Source organism: Apostichopus japonicus, chromosome 22 (genome assembly GCF_037975245.1).
Source record: "Apostichopus japonicus isolate 1M-3 chromosome 22, ASM3797524v1, whole genome shotgun sequence".
NCBI lineage: Eukaryota > Metazoa > Echinodermata > Holothuroidea > Aspidochirotida > Stichopodidae > Apostichopus > Apostichopus japonicus.
The window spans coordinates 15,712,077-15,737,965 of NC_092582.1; the positions used below are offsets into that span (position 1 = coordinate 15,712,077).

The 25,889-nt window shown below is 36.0% G+C and overlaps 2 protein-coding genes across 2 annotated transcripts; both read left to right on the forward strand.

Moving 5' to 3' along the window:
• Nucleotides 1–3,862: 3,862 nt before the first annotated feature.
• Nucleotides 3,863–10,606, forward strand: LOC139963485 (alpha-N-acetylgalactosamine-specific lectin-like). The gene is made up of 3 exons (XM_071964297.1): nt 3,863–4,147; nt 7,700–7,865; nt 9,517–10,606. The coding sequence occupies exons 1-3, from the start codon at nt 4,023–4,025 to the stop codon at nt 9,736–9,738; spliced, it is 513 nt and encodes a 170-aa protein (XP_071820398.1). The 5' UTR covers nt 3,863–4,022; the 3' UTR covers nt 9,739–10,606.
• Nucleotides 10,607–18,168: 7,562 nt separating this feature from the next.
• Nucleotides 18,169–23,041, forward strand: LOC139963483 (alpha-N-acetylgalactosamine-specific lectin-like). The gene is made up of 3 exons (XM_071964295.1): nt 18,169–18,398; nt 20,483–20,648; nt 21,384–23,041. Exons 1-3 carry the CDS (start codon nt 18,262–18,264, stop codon nt 21,603–21,605), a joined length of 525 nt encoding a protein of 174 aa, XP_071820396.1. The 5' UTR covers nt 18,169–18,261; the 3' UTR covers nt 21,606–23,041.
• The last annotated feature ends 2,848 nt before the right edge of the window (nt 23,042–25,889 follow it).

Below are 25,889 nucleotides of genomic sequence, written 5' to 3' on the forward strand. Positions count from 1 at the left end.
AATCGAATTGACGCTAATTGAAATTAATAATGTTAATAAACAATCCTAACATTCTTTATAATGATCTTAATCACAAACACACACAAGAATAAATCCATCAATATTGAGAAATAATTACAGTTTGGAGATTCCTTTTGAATACAGAGTAAGAAGGCTTATTCTTAACATTATCCTGGAGATTATTCCACGTTTTTATAGCACGAATACGAGGGTTAAAAGAACTTATAGTACTTCGTTGGGATAAAACATGTGCGTTATTACAATGGCGTGTTTGATGGTAGTGGATTACTATATATAAAATCTTTAAAAGCCTCGGGTAGCAATCCATTCCATGCTTTATATGCAAATGTTGCAAGCTGGACTCTTATAATATCATTTAGTTTTAATATATTTAATCTTTTGAATAATGGGCTAGTATGATCACGTGGTGCAGCATGTGAAATATGGCGGATAGCTCTCTTCTGGAGGACACATAGGTGATTAAGATTTGTAGAATAGGTTCCTGACCAAATAGTCGTGCAATAAGTTAATTGGGGTAAAATCAGAGTTATATAGAGTGTTCTGAGTATATTTGTAGGTAAATAATGTTTTAATTTGCATATAATACCAGTATTTCTAGCCACTCTGTTACAGACTGCTGATATATGATCACGCCACGAAAGTTTATTGTCTATGTGTACACCCAAGAACTTAGTAGTGTTAACCCGATTAATAATTTTATCATTCATGGTAATATTGTGATCCCATCTGAATGAGTGACTAGCATTAAACACCATAAAATTAGTTTTTTCTATATTAAGAGATAATTTGTTTGCTGCAAACCAGCTGGAAAATTTAGTTAGTTCAATAGAAACAGTTTTATGTGATGAGAGTAGATTTTGGGAATCGAAGAAAATATTTGTGTCGTCGGCAAATAATATTGTTTTAGCAATATCGGAGACATTAACCATATCATTGACATAAATTATAAATAGTAATGGACCTAGTATAGAACCCTGAGGAACTCCGCAAGCGATTTTAGCAAGTTCAGATTTAGAATTTTTATATAAAGTGTATTTGGTATCTATTTGAAAGATAACTATCTAGCCAATTTAGGGTTGTTCCTCTGATACCATAAAAAGATAATTTACTTAGTAATATTTTGTGATCGATGGTGTGAAAAGCTTTGGATAGGTCGAGAAATACGCCTACACAGGTATTATTCTTATCAAGACTATTATAAATATTGTTGACTGCATCTGCTAAAGCTAATTCTGTAGAATGGTCAGGACGAAATCCGTACTGCTCGTTATTAAGAATATTATATTTACATAGAAAACTGTATATACGATTAAACATTAGTCGTTCAATGATTTTTGAAAAGACTGACAATAAAGATATAGGGCGGTAATTCTCAAAATGACTAGGGTCTCCTTTTTTAAAGATTGGTTTTACCTTAGCTATTTTAAGCTTATCCGGAAAAATGCCGGTGTTAAAAGAAATATTGCAGAGATGAGTTAAAGGCTTTACAATGTATGGGATAACTTGTTTGATAATACCTGGCTTAAAGTCATCATAGCCTGCTGCTTTATTTGGTTTCACATTTGTGTGAGCAACTTTTAAAACTTCTTCTACTGTAACTGGATATGTAAATATGGAATGGCATACCTTGTCATTATTATGTAAAAAAAGTTCCGCTTTTAGTTTAATATTAATCTTATATACTAGCGAGGTTATAACCAAGATTTACAAAGTATTTGTTAAAGTTGCTAGCGATGTCATTATCATTGCTAATTTCGCAATCATCATTTTTAAATGTTGCTGGATATGATGAGTCTTTACCGTTTTTATTGAGAATTTCATTAATTGTACTCCAACTACTGTTTACGTTGTTTCTACTCTGCTTGAATTTATCATAAAAGTATAGTCGTTTTGAATATCGTATAACATGGTTTAATTTATTACGGTACAGTGGGGTATTACGGTATAGTGGGGTTTTTATTACGGTATAGTGGGGTTTCTATAAATTACGTTACCCAGAGAGTGTAGTGGGTTCCTTAATACCCATCTATTCTTAAAGTGTGGTGGGATCTCTATATACGATACCCATATGTTCTTATAGACTACAGTGGGGTTTCTATATACGTTAGCCCATCTATTCGTAGAGTGTGGTGGGCTTTCTATATTTTATTTGTCATTGTTGATGTAGACGTTGTTTCTAACATTTCTCTATTTGTTTACTTTGTAAATCTTCTCCAGAATAAAATATGACAAATGTAAAGAAACCAATGAATGTCATTGGTTTCGCCTCATGACGACACTATCACGTCACATATTTGGCTACATGTATAGCATCATAATTTAAACCAAAACATCAAGTTTTTGCGTACAACCTTGTGGAAGAACTATTCAGTCATATCTTGTAAGATACAATTAATAGTGCGGTTTACTTAGACTCCACTTTAATCAGGTTTTTACTGGTATCATTTTTCTTTTAAAACTTGGTTTAATTGAAAACCCTTCTTCAGTTCAAGGGCAGCCAATCTTCGTCAACACGTAGATTCTACAACAGAAAACGAGATAGGAAACAATTTTCTAATTGGAAAGCAGCTTAAGTGATGTCAATCTTCATTTGTCAGTGTTGACAAATGGCCAATCTTACTTGATGAAAGGTGAATTTACGTTCTCTTGTAAGTAGAGAAACGAAATCCAAGTATTAGGAAACCAAAACGTGTTCATCTTCAGAACCTTATTTATTGACCGGTTTCGCGACAGTTTAGTTGCGATTTTGTTTAAAAGGAAACCTAACGAAAATCAACGGCTGATTGGTTCAACACGACATTTTGGTGAAATGATTCTAGTCCGGTTGATGACGTTATCAGTGAGCCCCAGCTGCATTACAATGAGGCGAGTAATTTGTCAGTAGTCATGTGGATTGGCCAGCTGCTGAACGTTATCGTAAAACAGGGACCACTTCCTCCCCAACACCCCCCCCCCCACCCACCCACCTCTCTCTACAAAATATCATGAAATCATTAAACACGACAATACATTATCACAGGTTCTACTTAACTCTATGTGGGACAACACAACTAATCATGTACCACCAGTTAGGTTACCTGTCCTCAATGTGTATACCATCATATATAACAATCAGTTCATAATACAACATCATTACAACTCACTACACATATTCTTCGCACAAATCTTAATGCAATCAGTGTCAATAGCCTAGTTGGTAAGGGTGGGGGCTGGCAGTTTATTCACTATTCTGGATATATCTATATATATATATATATATATATATATATATATATATATATATATATATCTGCATTTGCTGTTAATGTGCAGCTTATGTATGTTTTGGTGTATATATAGATTGTTTTGTCTACCTGCGAAGACATCCGTAGATTTAACGTCATGATACATGGACGTAGGTAGCGGCAACTCATCTTAGAGTTAGCCTACCACATCTGTAGGTCATAAGTGCATGATGTAGGCGATACAAGTTACAACCTCGGTTCTTTTAGACTAGCGACTACAATTGACGGTTTTCTACAACTTATGGCTTTGTGGATATCACATAACGTTTCTTTGTCTTAATGCGGTGATTGCTATCCATTCAAGCATTTTGTGCTTAGTAATTAACGACAATTCCCTGAAGCAACGCAATTCTTGGTTGAAGGTTATAAAAGTTAGATTTTATGTTCCTCACACCTGCCGCACATAGAGCGCAGGACAGGGTAACTAAGGGGCGTGGCCTAGGTTACCTGCAACATTGTCGCGAAAGTTCCATCCAATCCGATCGTTGGTCATATAGACTATTCAGTACGGTAACTACTCCAGTGTCATGTTCGTACGTCACAGGTGGTAAAATTTCTTAACTTCCAATCGGTGGCTCCGGAATGATCGTCCGACCGACTTTAAATTACAAGACACGCCGCACAAAAGTTCACTTGACAAATCGTCTCCGTTGAAGACAGAATTTTGAAGAGAAATTTGTTTGTCTCAACTTTGAAGATCTTTCTACATCGACCAAAATGAAGATCAGCGTACTACTATTTGTGGTCCTGTTTGTGAGCCAAGCCTGGGCCAGAGGTAAACGGGCTGAGGCTTGCGTTACCTGTCCTGAAGGATGGACTTTCTGGGGAAGTGCCTGCTATCGGTAAGATAATTCACTAAAGTTTTCAAAACAAGCTGGCCGAGTATATCGAATTAAAGTAAACGTTGACAAATTGGGTCCAAAACCCGTAGGTGACCCACAGTTGGATGAAAATTTAACATTAAGGTGCGTATATACCGTATATTTTCCATATAGCCACAAAAGAATCTCGTACATTCAGGTAATTGATATATTTGATTGTTCTCAACATGCACCGTTCATGTAGATACACTCGAGCATAAGAAATAGGATCACAGTGCGTTTCTCCCATTAACGTCAGAAAATTTTAGAAAGGCTTAAAGGATTTGACAAAGGTTGTTCTGAGCTACTCAGTTGGTATATGTCAATCCCCTCCCTCCCTCACCCGCACCCCTCCCGCCCCACCCCACCACGGTGTCCGTAAAGGCCATAATATACCCCATCGTAACTTTGCGCAAATAGTCAGTTGTCAGTTGAGCCTGGTTGATCGTAAACTAGTATACGTTATATAGTGCAAGAGATGATATTGTCCTGAGCTCTTAACATATACATACTGGAATCACATACTTGGGATATTTTTTCTAATGCTATTACCACTCTATACCCTTCATCTCACATCCTGCCTTAAAGCACTCGTATACGGACAAGCGTGACCAGATCAATCTACATAATAACATCAAAACTGCAGTATGACAGGTCCCCCCCCCCCCCGAAAGGAATAAGTGCGGTATTCCAGAACCTAGCATGGATATACTCAGGATGTGTTACCTGATTAATTCGCAGATGACATTGCAAGGGTCCTACCTGTACCGCATAAGATTTATCACAGGGGTTCTACTCGTAATGTGTAAGGTTGGTATGTATACAAAAAGAACTTTATTTTAGAAAATATAAGTCTTCTGCCGTTCAAGCAGTTATCTTCTTTACATATATAGTTCCACATTTGTTTTCATTTAAAGCCAACTTACATTACCCCTATCAGCATAATGGTACTGACCTAGACAGCTTCAGATACGTGGACTATTGTATCGGGGGTTACCAATTTCTGTGTTCAACAAAGACATCTTAACTACATAATAGTATCAAGATTTACTATTTTGATAGTACCATGTAAAATTGTTATGTTACTTTGAATTTTAATCAACCTGTGGATGTTTTTTCTAACATTATCAAACAGTGCAGACCCTACGATTTTAATATAATTACAACCTTTCTGAGAAAATGACGGTCTAACCGTCTCTGGCCATAGGATATTTATTGACGAAGTCTTCGGCATTGAGTACAGTTTTTCTGTATGTGTTGCCGTGATGGACGAATCTAACGGTAACAGTAATTACCGACTTTGCGATGCGCGTTATAGTCATTGCCGACTTTTCAATCCGTGGTCCTCCCTCACAATTTTGCGAGGTCGGTAAGAGTGACTCTATAGCTTTCCCTTTCGGGGAAAAATTCACACACTCATACTGCGCATATTGCATTTACAAGTAAGTGCTGTGAAGCTTCACGTAAAAGTACATGATGTGCAGAGAATTAGTATTACATCTAATACTCTATCGTACATTTGCACCATTGAGTTTGAATGTCGACCAATAACGAATGTAAAGAATAGTTTTCTGGTTATATCAAGTACTGTCTGGTTGTATAAATTTACTGCCACTTGAAGTACTTTCTGGTTATATATATGTACTGTCAAGTACTGTCTGGTTTTATAAATGTACCGTCACTTGAAGTACTTTCTGGTTATATAAATGTATTGTTAAGTACTGTCTGGTTATATAAATATACTGTCACTCGAAGTACTTTCTGGTTATATAAATGTACTGTCAAGTACTGTCTGGTTATATAAATGTACTGCCACTTGAAGTACTTTCTGGTTATATAAATGTATTGTCAAATACTGTCTGGTTATATAAATGTACTGTCACTTGAAGTACTTTCTAGTTATATAAATGTACTGTCAAGTATCGAAATGTAAGGGTGCCATCAAAATATTCAAAATCATTATACTTCACATCATTATACTAGCAACTTTCGGCAAGGTGCTGAATTGTTCACTTTATATTTCCATAAACTGCAGAAAAGTGTCGAATTGACTATATACTTGTTGAGTTTAAACAAATTAAACAAATAAAATTGACAAACTACTCACCTGCCACGATCTTTGTGATTCAACAGTTTTCCACAAAATGTCCTCTTTAACTAGGTCAGTTTTGAAATTTGACAATTGGTACCGAATTGATCATTGATGAAAAGGGATTTGGTTAATTTAACATTTTGTTGCAAATGTTACAGAATAAGATATCCTGTCATTTTTTTTTAACAAACTCGTTTCTATGCTCACTTAACGTCAAATGAATAATTTATCATTTTGCAGGTTGCGGGTGAATGATGAATTGTTGAAATGTGAATGCAAAACATTTTGTCATATTTGCAACTAAATGAGGAGTTTATCACTTCATAAATCTACGGAATTGATAAATTTGTGGCAAATTGTTAGTCATTTGGTTGAAAAAATGCTAATAAACTGTACAGAGAGATCGGCACGACTGTAGTTAAATATTTTACATGCTCTAATGTCGCTAATTGATATCCTTAATATCAAAGTATACCAGGAGTAGGCCGGTGTATTCACCCTAAAAGCACAATCAAAATGGACGGTCGATAAAACCATTATTCTGACTATAACTACATTGTGAAATTAATTTAATTACAACAGAAGAAAAAGAAGGGTGTTTACAGGGTTAGGTCTATACGGACCAACTATATCGATGTTACTTGACAATTCTGAAGTGATTCTGAAAATTTTGAGAGTGGTGCTTGCAGTGTGCATCAATGAAAATTATGCAAATGATTGGATTGTTATCTAGGTGAATGACATATCTACGGTTGGCCCCTGAAAGAATTAGACATTATTTGAGCCTCTGAAGCGTTTGATAAATGTATTTTCAAAAGTTTCTACGAAAGGTGAAATGTTGTAAAATTTTCGGGTTATCAAATGTAGCGGTAATTCAATGCCTCAATGTAGGTTGAATCTGTTGATTAACTTCATCGAAATTCAGTTCATTTGTAACCATATTTCCTGCGTGGATAAACGATTGACTATTTTCAAGAAAGACAACGACATGTTTGACACAATTGCCTTGATGACCTCGGTTACCGGTTGCATCGACAAATTATCCCAAAGGAAACAAAATCATATCTTCGTGATAACAAAATGCTATGACGATATGGATTTGACCTAAAGATTCAAATATTTATCGGCAAGTTTGCTAACCAATCGACGTCAGACCAAAATATCTCTTTAATGTTATACGCACCGTTCCAGTTCAGGAACGACCCTTGAGAGTATACCTTCCAGTTTACCCGTATACAAAATGTAAACGTTTCATATGTCAGAACGAAAGTTGTCACAGTTCTGTTGTTATTTACAGAGTTAAAATTTAACAATCGTGGTATATATAGGTATGGAATGTTATGTATTTTATTGTATCGGATAGATTTTATAACGATTTCATGACAGATTGAAAAAATAGCAGTACAAGTTATATCGATCTTTCAAATTCAATTAATCCCTAGATTTTTCAACAATCCTAAATCTACTTGGGACAGTGCTGAATCTTGTTGCAATCAGTACAGTGTACGGAAAGGTTACAATCGCCGCCTGGGTCATCTGGCCACCATTACTTCATCTGAGGAAAACAGCTTTTTATTGAAGTTGTGGAAGACTATAAGAAGAGACACGGTATGACTAAACATGAAATATTGTTGTTTTTCTAACCATCATACAATATAATAATAATCGTTTGAAGTGTGGACATTGAAAGAGAGATTATACTTTTCAATGCCAAATATACTAGTACGTAAACAACATCATTTAAGTTCCTTATCATATAAGGTTCCAATGCAAGCAATGTTTAACCCACCTTGTGTTGAGTTAGGGATCTGTTTTTTCAAATGAAAATATTTATTTTACGTTCTGAATCAGATAAACCGTAAGATAGGTTGAGGAGAGAGGAGGGGGGGGGGGGAGTTGGGGGAGAATCACTTGAAATTTAGTATGAATACTTTTAAAACCGACTGAAAAAGGCACTGATATCTAGAGCCTATTTATAGTGCTCAATTAAGTCGTACGAATATCACGAAAAGAGCTGTCATCTTCATTCAAGCTAACATGTGAAAAAGGTATTATTTTGGTTCCAAATTAAAACCACAATTTTGACATACTTGTTTAATATTAATTGACTTGACTAGAGAAAATACATGGTGGGTAAAGTTTCATGAATCGTTATAGTATATCCTATAGACCAGGGTTTCCCTAACCTTAACCCCCCCCCCCACGAACCCCTGTCCACGAACCCCCAAATTATCGAGACACGATCTGAGTCAATTTTTATACTATAATACCCATAACAGCCTGTGTCTGTTTCATAATTCAGTTATTGATGCACGGTACGATACTACTATATGGCAACATATGCGTATGGAACGCGAAAAGAGTTTGTCAATAGGTACGACTTTTGTACATTAAATGATAAATCAGATTTTAGTTTAACAAAAAGTACTCTAGTTTGACTTTCAGAAACGTCTCACGGACCCCCTGGGAGGGACTCACGCACCCCCTGGGGATTCATGAACCCCAGTTAGGGAACCCCTGCCAAAGACAAAGACTTCTATGGGGAAATAATCCAGGATTACAAATGGCCTTTATATTATTACTATATTGTGAAGAAACGCCGTAAGACGTTCATGAAATTTGGACAGCCCATAACCGTTTATAAACACGCGAGATTATACCTATTTGAGGCATTCCCCACTCTGCGATGCAAAAACAAACAGCTTATAAAACGGTCTTTAATGTTATCAGAAACCTAAAAACAATTATTGTTCAGTATGAAATTATAAACTACAACTCATATTGTAGTTTGTTTCCAGTACTTTCATATGCTAAAGTTTTCAGTTCATATCTATATAGACTAAGTTTGAAAGCATTACTTCGTGTCAAAAAAACATTTCACATCCTAGACATTTTCGAAAGGTGTGACCAAATCAACATCCTATGAAGTCGCCGTGGACCAACATATTTAATCCAGTCGGACATAATTGCTTGTCAAATATGGTCAGTCTGTACACTCTCTACAAGAGACAACACATTCTGCGACACCTAGCGAAACCAAAGAAATTGGAAAAGCTAGGGGGTGGGGTGGGGGAGGGGGCTGTATGCCGTGTGTATTGTGTTTTGGGAAAGTCTGTGCATGTCGTTTATGATACAGACACCTTGTCCTGTATGAAGAGCTTGCAAACCATACTGCCGGACGCTGAAGAAGAGAAACCTAAAGAAACTTTCTAAATACTATAGATGCGATCTAAAACAAACATATACTCTCTTTTTGCAGCGAGTGTGGCTCGGCTACAACGACAGAGAAACCGAAGGGAAGTTTGTCACCGTGGGAGGTTGTGCTCCTAAATTCACATTTTGGGACAAGAACGAGCCAAATAATCAGGGCGGAGAAGATTGCGCAGTCATGTGGAATTCTAACAAAAATAGTGATAGCGGTTCTTGGAATGACGTTCCTTGTCAAAACCAGTATTCTTTTGTCTGTAAAATAAGTCTTTAAGCCAATCAACCTACATTGTGGATTGCAATAAGCTACGGTTTAACTCTAACTTAACACGTCAATGGGGAATCTCGTATTTACAAATTGATATCTAGACTTTGCTATATCTTAATATCTAAATTCCATTTCTTTTCTCTCTGTAGATTATAGGGCGTAATTATTGGAGATATGCTTGTATTTCGTTGAATAAACTGGCATGAACTAAACTTATGACATAGATTATATTACAACTACGTCAGTTTCTTATACTACACCGTAGTCAGTAGTATTTGCAATTCAAGCACATTCTTCGAAGTTCATCTGTACAGACCGTATACGTATACATGCAGACATTTTCAAATAATTTAGTTTATTGACTCCCCCCCCTCCCCCTCTCTCTCTCTCTCTCTCTCTCCAAGACTTTGTCCCTCGGGCAGTCGGGGACATTTTAAGTAACCGATTCTACAGTCCTCGATGTCAGGCCCTTAATTTCAAAAGTAAGAATCGACTAACATATAGATTAAAAAATATATTGTGTAAAAGTAAGTTGGCCTGACGTCAGGCCAACTTACTTTTACACATTCTCCTACACAGGCTCTCTAGTGGATAAGCAGTTTGCTAATTTGTTTTATTTATTTAGATTAATATATTATCAATATTTTCTGGTTATTATCTAATTGATAAAAGTCTTAATCAATATTGATCGATTTTTATGGTCACATTCATTTCTGTGACTAATTATATAGTTCATCCACAACTACAAGTACGTTCCAAGAGCTAAAACATTTCTTTAAAGAAGCGTTCATTAAAAACAAAATAGGAATCAGAAATCTGTAGTTTCTATCAAAGCGTCACGGTGGAATAAATCTTGCTTTCGGTTGCAAATCTATACTCCTATCTTTGTTGTCTCTGCTTTACCGTATTATGATGTTTCGAGTTCAAGGTTCACGGGACTATAACATGAAGCCCAAATGAAAATAACTGGATAGTAATACCAATGTTCAGTGACACCTTGACAAATATTGTCAAAGTTATGAATACCATGAAAACGGATGTATGGAAACTGTCGGGAATTATGAAAAGTATACTGCATACATACAGAGGGTAGGAAGCTTCCAAAAGGGGGGGGGGCACTAAATCAGAGGGGCACTTTCTCATTCCACAACCACCACTCGTTATGCTTGAACCGATACACATCGGCCATATCACTTAAATATATATGATGTGTTAGGATGCTATCAATACTATTTATTGAGATTGTTTATTATTAACCGTGCTAAAAAAAATGGAATACCATTTTAAAAATAGCATGTACAGACTAAAAATAAATAATTAAAATAAAATATTAAAATTAACAGAAGCTTAAGATATCCAAAAGACAGTTCTTCATCAAAGGGGCACATTGTATTTGGCAGTAGGGCACATTTGCTATTTTAGAAAAAAATGCACGTACCCCCAGTGCCCCCGGCTCCTACCCCCCTGCATATATAGCTTTGTAAACTGTGACCATTTTAAAATATCTAGTAATACTAATAATATCTAGTAAGAAAGAGCAGGGTCTTTGCTTGAAGAAAGACGATACCTACGGAAAACCAAACGTTCCATAACTATCGATAACTATATGTATGACAAGTCAAGTGTTATCTGGAAATGTCGATCTCTTCACATATGATGATCACGGCCGGACTGGGGCATAAAATTGCAACCTGTTTAGGGGATCAAACCGGAGCGGTTCCGAGCCGGAATGAAGATATGACAGTCTGCCACTGGGCAAGACGTATAGTAGATGCACATCCGATGTAAGGCTTGTTGGTTTTGAAACGAAGCGGATATCACTAAGTTAATAAGCAATCTCCTGTGGGAAGCCAAACGTTCCATAAAACACCGAAAACTATGTAAGATTTCAAGTGCTACAATAGAGATGTCATGTTCAAAACAAATAAAAGCATGTCAGACTTTATATCTTCAGTAGTGGTAGGCGTATGATAAGGAGCGTCAGGTTATTGCCATAGTAACATATAGCACATTACAGAACTTTGGCACACGATTTCGAGTACTTCATTGAGGCTCTAAAAGCACAACAGACTTATTCAACGAAAGCCTTTCAGCGATGGATTCATTAATGATAATTTGTTAGACGAAGAAAAACAACACTTTATTCCGCATCTGTGTAATTTTTGCCAAATGGTGTTTTCTAGCAAATTAAACTAAACCAATGGAGTACTTCTAAAAGAAGGCGAGATCGCAAGCCGCCATATATGTGTGTGCGCGCGCGTGCGTGCGTGCGGGTGCGTGTGTGTGCGTGTGTATGTGGGTGTGTTTAACGATACCTGCTACTTAAAAGGAAGTTGTTTGCAACAATATTGACATATGTTATTGTATCCACTTTATTTTATTTATTTTTGTGGATTGTAAAAACATCTGAGTTTCTTCCTCGAAAAAACACATATATAAATCATCTGTGGACTTCGTTCATTAGTAAGGAATGTTAACTTACCTGTGTATCTCAAATAGTAACGTGTCCCACGTTAACTCAGACTCAGAGGAAGGTCCATTGGCGAAGTTCATATCGGGATCTAAAGACAAAAGATCGGCACATTTTAGTGCATACTCTATCATATTATCAATTATGTTGGCCTTTATATGCAGACGATTTGTAGCAAGTTTGTTAAACAATCATTTAGCAATTGTATAAAAAATACCTGGCTGAACAGACAGGTTATTTGAAAAACATATAGTCTTAAATGGGCCTAATGAAATTAATTTTGCCATGTTTACAGTCATATTCATTCTTTTTGATGTTTGGATGTTAAAGAAGATGACACACACACCCACACACACGCACACACACACACACACATATATATATATATATATATATATATAACACAACAAAATATTCGCGATAAAAAAATGTATGGGTTGTATTTTGACATTAAGATGCAAGAAATGTTCAACAAATTTGATAGGCTGTCAATTTCAGCCACCAGAATATCACTTTTAGAAGACCGAAGTTAACATCACTCCATTTCGACCGTAAAAGAATCAAGTCATTTCGAAAGCGTTATAAATGTTACACGTTGACTCATGTGTTTGAATAACATGGTTGAATAATTAGCCAGATGTTTCATAAATAACGGTTACCAACATCATGAAAAACATGAACCGGATTAATATGTCTCATGAATTTGTAATTACTGTCCTCACTCTGATGTGTTCAAGATCTAAAGTATATAGGCCTAATCATGCTTTTCATACGGCCCATATGTTCACTGAAAACTATATTTCGACCAATAAGATAACAAGAATAAACTTGAGAATAAGGTCTTAAAAATAGGTGGGGTTAAGTTTGATTGTTCCGCACATTAGAGAGAAATTGTCCTTTGCAAAAACAAAAAAACAGTTTAGCATTCCTTCGCAGCTGCTTCAGTCAACGATCTACAAATAAACAGCAGGGCCAGTTCAAAATAACCATTCTACCTCCTGAAACTAAGATGAGAACAAGCTTACCAAGTTCCCCGAACCGCTCACCACCCGCTCCTCTCTTGAAAGTTAACAGGTTCATTACAACTTTTTGACCGATTTGGTTTACTGAAGTGTCCAAGTTTTTAACCACAACTTCCCAAAGATCTCCTATTCTAGCTAATTGCGCATCATATTACACAGCTGTATTTTAAAACTGAGAATACATTGCCTATTAGCATGTCTTGAAATATGATTTAGAAATTTGTTATACGAATGCTAGCTTTGTGAAATATTAACGTTTTGAAAAGAACTTGTTTTCTTTCAAACTATATTATGAGACTAAATGATCAACGAGACTATATGTGGTATTATCAGGAATGATGCTGAGCAAACTGTGATACAACCTTTAATGAGTTAATAAGTTGACTCCAACAACTGACGCACTAACCACTAGAAAATATGACTTTTCTAAATAAATAATCATATAACCACGAAGGTCGTGCATGGGTGTATTTTTATTGTAGTGAGCGTGCGCGCTACAATATTGGCATTACTGGCCAAGTGAACGATACCTATATGACTGGACGTTGCCACTTAAAGTTCCATATAGTCTCTGTACATTTGCAGGTTTAGAGGCTAGCTGCGTAGCCAACTTATTCTGAGCCTGCCAGGACAGAGCCGTCTCTACATACGGCTCTGTGTCACGTCGCTCACAAGCGCCCTCACTTTGTAGGTATACACACATACCCCGTGGTGTGTTGTCCGATCAAAAAACTAACACCATGAATAACCGAAAAGTTCTCTAATACTGCAAGCACTCCACGCGCACTACAATACTGCGTATTTGCAGACAAATGCAGTTCTAGTTTTTTCATGGACTCCAAACCTCTGTCTTTTACCTTGCATTCTAAACATTGTATACAGAACGTGCATATATATATGCATGGTTAAACTCACAAAATGGAAGCATATATGTGTCTCATAGTTGGATGTAATATAAATCACGATTAACTAATATTATAAATTCGATATCTTTGTTTAAACTTGTACAAAATGGTAATCAACTTTCACTTCTGATGAAAGAATAAGTTGCATTAGGGAAGTTACAATTCATTTCAAAAATATATAAATCAAACTTCTTTAAGTCAATTTCATCCTTTTGCTAATAGTCACTACATAGTTGTATTTTAAGGTATAATCCCCCCCCCACAACCCACCTGACCGCCCCCCCCCCGTCAGAGGTATACGTGGTTTCGCCTCTGCTTATTATGTCAATTGATAACTCGAGAAGAGTTTTTTCTTTCAATTAGAAAAAATCGTATCAAAGCAGTAAAAATGTTAAGAAACGTGGTTAGCTTAGTACGCCAGTTTAACAGTATCATTAACTGTTATAATATCAATCACTTTATAGTAATTCAATCTAAAAAGAAATCAAGAAACCTCCAAGTGACATCAAACTATACTTGGCATCGATATTTAGTCATTAATGTTGAAACGGTTTTACATGAAACACAAATTAACCATGAGCACGATGACTTTACCATTATTTTGAATAACATGATTGGAATAATCAGCCCGATTTGTCAATTTTTCAGGAATAAATTGCTCTAAAACAAACATGACTAAAAACGATATATACCTTATGAATTATTCATGTTGGGTAGCATTTACACTTTTGTGGATATATGAATAAATTATTGGCTTATTTAAGTTTTAATGAGACCAATATTTTCACCAAAAAAAGGAGATTGACAATCAATATAAACTATAAGGTCATAAACTTGCAAATAATATGACAGATGTTTTCTTAGAAATGCAAGCAGGTGTTTACTTTGATTAATTAGCACATTTAGTTTGGATACAAAAGCCAACATTTGTTATACAACACGCAACATATGTTCGTATAATGACGTTGTTCTTTGTCAAGGGTATCGAACATTAGAGGGAAATGGATAAGTATTTTTTTTTCACCAGTTTCAATGAACATTCTTTTAATGGCTTTAATAACACTGATAATCAGTTTAAATGCATCCTAAGACTTGAACAATAGAAAACAACCTCGAATCCACGGTTTGCCCATCTGAAACGGTTGCGTAGTAAAAGGAAGTCAATTTAGGAAACAGACGGGATGTTAAATTTGTTCATATCTCATATATTTCGGAGCACGACCTCACCAACTTCCATCCTTTATCAATCATAACGGGTTTTCTCTTTCTAATTTACCTTGTTTCACATTTTAAACACGGTCCACTAATATACAACGGTCCCAACTTAAATAATCTATGCTCTCAGACGAGTTATATACTTACTATGTTAGCGTATAACACCACGACACGAGATATACCTTTGGTCAAGATGTAATGTTAGTGTAACTTTGACAAATGGTGTTTTGGAAGAGCTGTCAAGGGTAAGTTACGATATAAAAACAGTATGTTGATAATTTTTATTTAGAATGCCTTTACCCAATACCAAACGTATCATATTCTACTAACAAATTAAAAGGGAAGTCTGTTTGCCCATATTTAAAATGACTTGAAAATGGTGTAACATATCGGTGTCTACGACCCCGTCATCTCCTCTACCGTCACCGCACCCATCGCCACTCATCCCCATCGTCAGTCGGGAAAAATTCAAATAGCATAGACCTAACCATAGACCTTATTTATAGTCTAAATCGGCTTCAGCATGCATCATTTGTCAAATGAACTTTAAATTTCTCTGGAGGAGGACCACCAGAAACCACTACATAGGAGTCCATTTGACAGATCTCAGGACCACACAACCTACTTTAGAAACCACTTGATTCGCATCTGGCCCTTCCAAAGGGTTCATGTCCCTATATAAATCAGTCGGCGATAGTTAGCATTCCACCCCCAACCCCCCAACCCCCTCCTCCCCCAAACAAACATATACATCTTTTAAAATATTTTACATGCCAATGCAATTCATAATTGCACTGGTAAAATATTAAGGGGGGGGGGCATCGCTTTAATGTCCGTGAAGTACTTCATAGGGAAGCGGCTGACGGGAAGTTAGGGGAAATTAAATGAATTGAACAGATTCAGTGAAACTTTGGTTTTTTGAAAGCTGATTCTTGCAATGAGTTTGCTCTTAGCATGATGTTTAGGATATTTTATCGAACTTTTCAATAGTATTAATGTAACACGCAGAGCAAATATTTGTTGCATATCATCCATTTCGCTATATAACAGCTTTTTGGGTTGATATTGACATAAATTTGATTTTATTCGATAAATTCCATAACAATGTGAAAGTGAGCACTTCAAAAAGTGAAGACGAATAGCTCTTGCAAATGAGTAGTTCAAGAAAGTATATTTTCCTATCAAATTCCTTTTAAATTTAAATTTTTTAGATTTCCTTTTAAAATTCTGATGCGTGCCACTTTGGCTTCCACATGAAAAGCTGGTATGGAACTGTGTCTGTGCGAAAAAAAAAACGAGAATTTGATTGAGTTCTCACTCATTACACTTCGCGTGATCAAACGTGTGCATGGCTTAGTTTGATAACTTTCAGACCTATTTTAAAAAGCATTCGGGAGATAATTTACCATCTGATAATATTTAAACTTCCGTCAATAATATTATCGTATCATAATCAAAATAATGATCTTTCCCATCCAGCTGACTTTTGACCAAAATTTACTGAAACCGTGTGATCTTATCTACGGATATACATACAGATACACTTCTACCTTGTTGACAGAATCTGACATATATATTAAACTAATTTAATGATATCTTAAATTAATAAAAAGATATCTTGAAATATTTAAAGGATTCTGGAATAAAGATCAACATGGTTTGACATTATATACGGGACCGTATGCGCATGCATGGAGGCACGGAGGCAGCAGTATATACTCGGATAAATCTGACTTTTCTGCAATGATGCATCTATATCGCTAAATCATACAATTCTACAACGGTAATATGTAGGCTACAATAATGAACATGTGCGATGAACTGTTTGCTCCCAAAGAGCTATTTTAAGTCATTATTTCATACTGTTTTATTGCTTTGATTAATGTGATGGATTCCAGTAACTCGTTTGTCTTTCTGTTTGATTTTTCTTCTTCTCTGTTTATTACTTAGTTTAAGCCTTAAAGGATTGGTTCAGGTGTTTGACATGTCTATTTTGTATAAAAGAGCACAAAAAGACAAAAAGAACAGTGAAGAAACTACCATGATAGCATGCTCTGCTAAGGAGATATGACACTTTGAAGATATCAAAATATCTTTGAAAACGACTGGTGTAGAAAGATTTACTGTGAGGGTGTGATGTCACATCCTCACGTCCTTAACATTTGTGAATATATTTCTTTAAAAATTATTTACATTTTTTAACACATTTGAAAATAATATAATCAAAAATTCTTCAGATGTTTAATCTCAATCATACTTGCTTTGACAAATATGAGATCTCCTGACATATCTTTTGGTTGAAAGTCATGAAATCTCACAAAATATTTAGAGAAAAAACAAAGACTTTTCATGAATGTGAGGATGTGACATCACAGCTAGTCAGATTTCAGCAGTTTCTACACAATCTGATAAAACTTTACACTTGAATATCTCTTTACCGAAAAAGATATTTGAACAGTTTTTTCACCATTGTGTTTATTTTATTGTCCTCTTTCATATAACATAAACATGTATGACAACTGAACCAACCCTTTAAAGAGATAAGAGATCTGGAATTTTCTCATCACTCCCAACATTATACTTCTCTATAAGCAGAACGACTAACGAGGTGTGGTCTATGGATTCTCCACGAATTAAAATGGACGCGAAGTTTAAAAGGTGTGTTCAATTTGGACCAATCGCTCGTATCTGATATCCGTTTTAAGGTCATAGGAGTAACCATTCATTTCCAATCTTCCTATTGGTGGTTTCATAATATTGAGCATTAGATCGATTCTGCCATTTTCTCCGGCGGAATACAACTTATATAAGGGAAAGACATGCACACATAGTATCATTTGGTTGCTCGTCTCCAACAGAAAAGGCAGTTTTGAATAGAAACTTATTTCTTTCAACTTTGAGATTCTCATCACCGAAAATGAAGATCGGAGTAACAATTCTGTTATTGTTCCTCGGCCTGGCCATGGTTAATGCTCGTTGGAAAGTTTGCAAACCTCACCCGGCACTTACCGGATGTCCTGGAGGATTTACCCGCTGGGGACGTGGTTGTTATCGGTAAGATCTTTAAGTAACCGGTAAAATAGTTTTCATTTTAATTGAACCTTTTCGCTAAATATTGAAAAAGGGTTGGGGGGTCACTTTCACTCGAACTCTACGTAACAATTGCACTCATAGTACTAAAGGTATGCTTCCGATCCTTGTAGTCTTATGACAAGTATGCTTCAAGGTATTACGAAATGCAGACTGCAGTGCAGATCATAGCGTATTTTAATGATTCCACATATCTCACTTTTTAGGATAACAACAAAAATTCAAGGTTCATTTTTCACTAACAACTTCATGTACAAATATTCTTCATTTATATTAGTAGTATTTCTACATTGTGAGATTGACGCCAAAAGTATACGCATTATCCTAAAGTAGCAAATGTTTCGAACGGTGTTGGTCGAATTTTAATCACATCGATTGAATTCAATTGATTTGAAGAAGAAAAAAACAATCACTGAGTTTAAACATTATCATTATTATTTATTTTGAAAAAGAAACTATAAAACCTTTGCTTAATCACTTATTCAACAATGAACTGTTTCAATTAAGTACATTGACGGTAATTACCAGGGCTGTTTTTAAACAGAATAGCAAAACGAGCAACAACAAAAATAACCACAATAATAATAATAATAAATAAAAAAGAAAAGATGACGCCAAAAACGAACATTGGATTGAAAACCACTTGTGTTTTCGTCGTAACTTCTAGCCTAACCATACACAAGCCCAAAGTATTGTACAATGTATTGGATTAAATGTATAAATGAGAGCAAGACGTATTTTTTGGATTAATACTTCTGTAAGTAGATAACAATAATGTTCCTTCATGCAACGAAAGGTATGTTTATTATGTTGACTAACTAACTTTGTTGATAGTGAAATGGCAGTTCTGTTCATTATATTACTACTGTGTTACCCAGTTTTCCATTCCGTTGTAATCACTGTTTGTTACATATTTTACATATTGACATATACTCACTACGATTTCAATTATATATATCTTCATTTGCCGTTGACCTCTACTTCATGAACATAAAGTCTTTTCAAAGTATCTCTTTCGAAATCCGGCTTTAGGAATCACAAATGATTTCGAGTTGGGTAGCATCATGTTTGATCTCTAGAGTAAGGCAAAATATGTCATCAAAAACAGAACTAGTATTGTTCGATACAGGTGACAAACGCCTACAGTGGAATTGCGACCTTCCTTACAGGTTTCTAACCTCTGGACATACAATCAGCGTCCATATCCTAGTGGTTAGGGTGTCCGCACATAAAGCGGAAGGCCCGGGTTCGAATGACGGTGGAGGCTGGAAGTTTTTCACTGTTCTTGATTTTCCAACAAGTTACGATTTCAATTATATATATCTTCATTTGCCTTTGTCGTTGACCTCCATTTCATTAACATAAAGTCTGTTCAAAGTATCTCTTTCGAAATCCGGCTTTAGGAATCACAAATGATTTCGAGTTAGTTAGCATCATGTTTGATCTCTAGAGTAAGGCAAAATATGTCACCAAAAACAGAACTAGTATTGTTCGATACAGGTGACAAACGCCTACAGTGGAATTGCGACCTTCCTTACCGGTTTCGAACCTCTGGACATACAATCAGCGCCCATAGCCTAGTAGTTAGGGTGTCCGCACATAAAGCGGAAGGCCCGGGTTCGAATGACGGTGGAGGCTGGAAGTTTTTCACTGTTCTTGATTTTCCAACAAGTTACGATTTCAATTATATATATCTTCATTTGCCTTTGTCGTTTTACCTCCATTTCATTAACATAAAGTCTGTTCAAAGTATCTCTTTCGAAATTCGGCTTTAGGAATCACAAATGATTTCGAGTTGGGTAGCATCATGTTTGATCTCTAGAGTAAGGCAAAATATGTCATCAAAAACAGAACTAGTATTGTTCGATACAGGTGACAAACGCCTACAGTGGAATTGCGACCTTCCTTACCGGTTTCGAACCTCTGGACATACAATCAGCGCCCATAGCCTAGTTGGTTAGGGTGTCCGCATATAAAGCGTCGACTCAAAATCCCTTTTGGGTACGCTCTTTAACTTGTTTCCTTCTTTCTCTTGCTTTCGAACATAGATATTTCCCCCAGAAGTATAATTGGGTTACCGCTGAACGTTACTGCAACCATTTTAGACAAACTAGAACTCGAAGAGTCAACAGAGCTCATCTTGTCACTATCGACTCTGCGAGGGAGAACAACTTTATATTGAATTTCTGGAGAAGGCGACGCGGTAGAAATACGGTATTATAAATATTGCACTCTTTTATATAACTATCAGGAAAATTACGCTTGATTGTAAACACAACATAAAAATTGTTTTCATTGCATTGATGTCAAAAAAAATATAGTGACCAGATGTTAAAAAGTTTTATTTAATCAGGTGGTAACTTTCGCCATATTATGAAACCTATATTAGCCTTATATGAGAAATAAAGCCAGCAATATTGTTTACGTTATTTTCAATACTATCATAATGTCTATTATTGTTCCCCTTTGTTTTGTGTTTTAGGGAGTTATTTATTGATTGTTTGATGTTGTTGTTGTTTTCGTTGTTTTGAAGGGGTGGGTGGGGGAGGGGTTTTTTTTCGTTGACGCAATTGAAGGCAATGCCTATATTATATATATATATATATATATATATATATATATATATATATATATATATATATATATATATATATATATATATATATATGGTACACAATGGTACAGAATAGTAACTTCCAATTTTATCTCCTCTTCCCACTGCAACTTGGTTTATTGCACAAAAAGATAGCACAGCATTCCCCCCCCCCCCCCCCCGCCCAAACATGGTCTTCAGTGACCTATGCCCGATAACATCCATGGAAAATTCACAGTGAAACACAATCACACAAGTAAGAGTGGCTCTTCACACGCTACTACGGTGCATTGAACTCAAAAGAGTTGAAAACCACAGTTAGAACATAAGTATACTATTCTACTTTCTTTTTACAGGCAGTATGGATCGGCTTCCACGATAGAGTACATGAAGGCAAATTTATCACACCAGGAGGATGTCTTGCTACATACAGATTTTGGGACAAGGGCGAGCCAAATAATCTGCACGGAGAAGATTGCGCGACCATGTGGAAAACCCACCGCAATAGGGATAACGGTGCCTGGAATGATCTTCGTTGTACAACCGGGTTGGGTTTCATCTGCAAAATAAGCCTCTAAGTCCATCAGATTGTAATGTTGATGATAGGTTAAACTAAGAATATGGAAAAAAGTGCCCCTATCTTCATTCTGCCTGGATATCATATCTTTGGAAAATCTTGTTTCTTTTCTCTGCAGATTATAATATGTATAATTATGGTTGTTAGCTTATGCTCGGTTAGTAAATCCAGTTTTCCCTTACACTTGCATTCCTGTATTGCATGGGACGTTGGACCCCCCTCCTATTGTTAGAGTACCTCAAAAGTGTCCATTTTTATCAAATTTAAGTGCCCCCTTCTTAGAATGATTGTAGCCTAACCTTTTCTATTTAATGTAATGAAACCAGTGTCTTTTTTAGTATTTAAAAATGTGAAATTCCGTTGTGAGTTTAGGCAGACTGTATTTAGACGATAACGGTAGAGGGAAAATGCTATCAATTCGGTGAAAAAAAAAGGAAAAAAAGGAGAGAAAAGGCAAATTCCATGATGCTGCACGAACCTATCAAACACACTTACAAACATTCCTGTCGTTCTTAATAAATATACGGTAACCATTGAGTGCCTAGAGTTTCTTTTAGGTTAGCTCAGGTTTAAGGTTTCGTAAGTACCTGTAGTGTAATAACCTCCTTGTAATTGTATTCCCAATGTTTTTTTTTTCTTCTTCTGATTTTATTTTTTGGTGCAATGTCAGTGAATTGTTCACACACAACTGTGAGTTTACAGTGGGTATGCTCAAGATCATATGATTTCTGTTTGCCCACAAACATAATCCAAAACTTGTAACAAGATAAACGAAGTCATAATATATATAGGGAAGGAACATAAAGTATCAAAATCGATGAGGTTTCTTAAAGTATTTCAAACTGTCTACTTTACTATTGTGTGCTTACACAGTGAAAACTATTTCGAAGTCTGTGATTTCACGCACCTTATTCTAGCTTCATTTTGTTATTTAAAGGCCACCAGTATTTGCGTGTCCTGCATGCTACTGCATGTTGAAATGACTGATAACTCAATTTACAACCTAACTCGGCGAATGGTGTCCCTATCTGACAGCTTTATAACTGAACACTTGCTAATGTCAACCACGGGCAAACCTCTTTTGGGAAGAATATATATTAATATATATAGAAATCTTTAGAGAAAGTTAAATTTTGGAGAAAGGTAATCTCTAACGCGTAGTTCATCTTGACAAAGTTTGACATTACATATATCACATTCTCCACTACATTAAAGGACTTAATTAACAGTGATGACAATACACGCAGAAAAATATGATTTCTACTACAGTTACAAAACATTTCCGTGATTAACTCATTTTAAGGTTCAACAATTTTTCAAAAGTTATGTTTATAAAGTTCTCTAAAGAACGATTTCGTAACAATTTGTAAGAACCAGAAAACAACAGCGTCTATTTAAAGGTGGTAGAATACATCTTCTTTCCAGTTGCATAACTAATATTCTCTGTTTGTTGTTTTTCTCTTCTCATTTTCAAAGAAAGAAAGTAGATAACTGCTTAATGGAAAAATATAATACGAATAATAAACCTTTGTATCCTATACTGACAACTAGTTTTGAGGTACTGAAGTTTTCGTATTCAGATGGTCGCCTCCACCCCGTCCCCACACCCTCCTTTTATAGTTTGGAACTCTTACTGGAAGAGAACTAAAGTATTAAATTATTTTCTCTATCTCTTTTGATCTAATGTTAATTAACGCTTTCGGTCTACGAATATTTTCATTTTCAATACGCATTAACAAGTCTTTGACAGCTTTAGTAGAACACATGCCCGCGGACCTCACTTTGCCCATCTGTACTTATAAACCCATCCCCAAGGCACGTACTCATTGAGTTAATCATCCGTTTACCCCCGCCCCCCAACCCCCTTCCACCCTTCTTACCCCCACCCTCTCTGACGAAAACAATTGGCGCCCTTTAAATCATCGCATGGAGTTATGATGTACTTTGAATTTGTTCGTACATAATGAAGTGAGTGCTTCATGATTTGTCCAGTGCAGTGCTGAAATTAAAGGGGCCTACAACTTGAAGAAATTGACCAAAAGTCACGAACGTGCATCGTTTGACATGTAGATTGGAAGGATCCGGAAGTGACTTCATTTTATTACTTTTTCGAGACTAAATCTTCATAGCAACACACTATTTGATAGATTAATAGATATGACAGTTACAAATTATAACGGTATGATATGAATAGGTTATACGAGACATATCCTCTCAGAGCACACATTAATTGTAATCTATAATTCACTTGTAGGAGATCATTTAACACAAGTGTATTGATAGGCACTCTTGTGTATGTTTGATTTGCTGGTATAGCGTATAATTCAGTTTCTTAAAAAAAAATAAAAAAAAATAAAAAACTATTTTCAAGAATGGAAATTTATCCCAAAAGTATAGTGCGGTTTATTATGGACATGGCAAAATTAATTTCAATAAAAAAACTTCAAAAGAGTTAAAATGTGGACATTAAAAGTGGAAATGTTGAGTTTGAACTCGGAAATTTCGACGAGTAAATAATAATAAAAATCAGCAGTTATTTTTACGACCGTTTAAGCGACCACAACTGTTGGAGAAACCCGGAAGGTCTTATGGGATTACATCTTACACGTCGGGTGGCTTCCATTTCAACATTTTAACTCAAATTTGGAATCTCTTCAATTTAGAAAGTCATTTCAGGTGGGAAAACTGTAGATTGCTCTTGGATAGAAAAGCTATCTTACTATATGACCCGGCCGGGCATAGAACCAGTAACCTCCCGATTGCTAAGCCTCATTGCTTCAAATGCCACCGCCTTTATCCACTCTCCTGCAGCACCGGTAAGATTCAACATTCCGACTTAATGTGAAAATTGTGAGATTAAAAACAAAATAATGTCGCGAACAAGTGTCAAATTTCGACTTTCAAATTCGATATTTAATGGAGAAGTATGGATATTTTAAAGATGCAATTTTTTGGATTAAAAGTCAAACTTTCGAATTTTAAGGTCAATTGTATTTAGAATTAACTTCATACCCCCCCCCCCCCTCCTTGTTTTACCATGTCTTTGTCATAAACCACCGTATATAAGTTGTGTATATGTTGCGCCTGCATGGAAGACAGCTCTATGATCAAATTGAACACGAATCGCAGAAAAAGTGTCGTATTATTTCCGAGCATGATTCTTTTGGTTTCCCAACAGGGCTAAATATGGGGTCACTCATATCGACCATGCACACTTTTGAGGGGGGGGGGGGGGGCAATGACTATAACGCAGATCGTCAGTAAGTACTATTACGGTTAGATTCGTCCAACACGGCAGCAAACAGAAACACAGCACTCAAAGCCGAAGCCAAAGTGAGTTAATCAAGTCACACATCCGGAGGCTATGCATGCTAATTTCTTCAATACCGCCCTCATTACCTTTCGGGGGGAAACATTTCATACTGTTGTTTTGATTTCATTTGTAAAGTTGGACACACGTGTAGCAGGTGCAGCTTGCTTTATAAACAACATGGAGAAACATGTATTAAAGTAAGTTAGCTGACATGTTTCACAAAGAAAGGTTATGATTTCTTAAGTAACCCACACATCAAAAATATTGCTTTTAGTGCTGCAGACCACGGCAATTGCCTTGATTTCAAAATAGTAATTATTTTGAACGGAACGTAATGATAACGTATACCCTACATAGTTGCAAATGGATATTCGTTAAACTATCATTTATACCCAGAGATCATCTTTGTTGAGTACGTTCCTACTCCCCCCCCCCCCCCACGTTAAACTATCATTTATACCCAGAGATCATCTTTGTTGAGTACGTTCCTACTCCCCCCCCCCCACCCCTCCTTGACTTCTTCACAAAAGGTTCACATTGGCTCCTTGGCCTCATCAAGTCGACAATTATACATTTGCTACATTTTTTGGCCAGTAGAAAACTTTGCTGAGGGTCTTGGTCCTATTTTGGAGAATGATATTTTCAGAGTAAATATTTTTTCTAAAGAGGCCGAGTTTGGTAAAATCTTAAATTCGATAAATTTCCAGCTAACCGCTATACTGCAGTAAGGGAACAAACGTATATAAGACACGTACCTTACAATAATCAGAAGTAAATATCCACAAGGGTGTTGTTTTGCTTCCGTTATATAGTCACCATTCGAATTTCCTGTAGACATAGCTGTATAATCAGAAGTAAATATCCACAAAGGTGCTGTTTTGTTTCCGATATATAGTCACCATTCGAATTTCCTGTAGGCATAGCTGTATAATCAGAAGTAAATATCCACAAAGGTGCTGTTTTGTTTCCGTT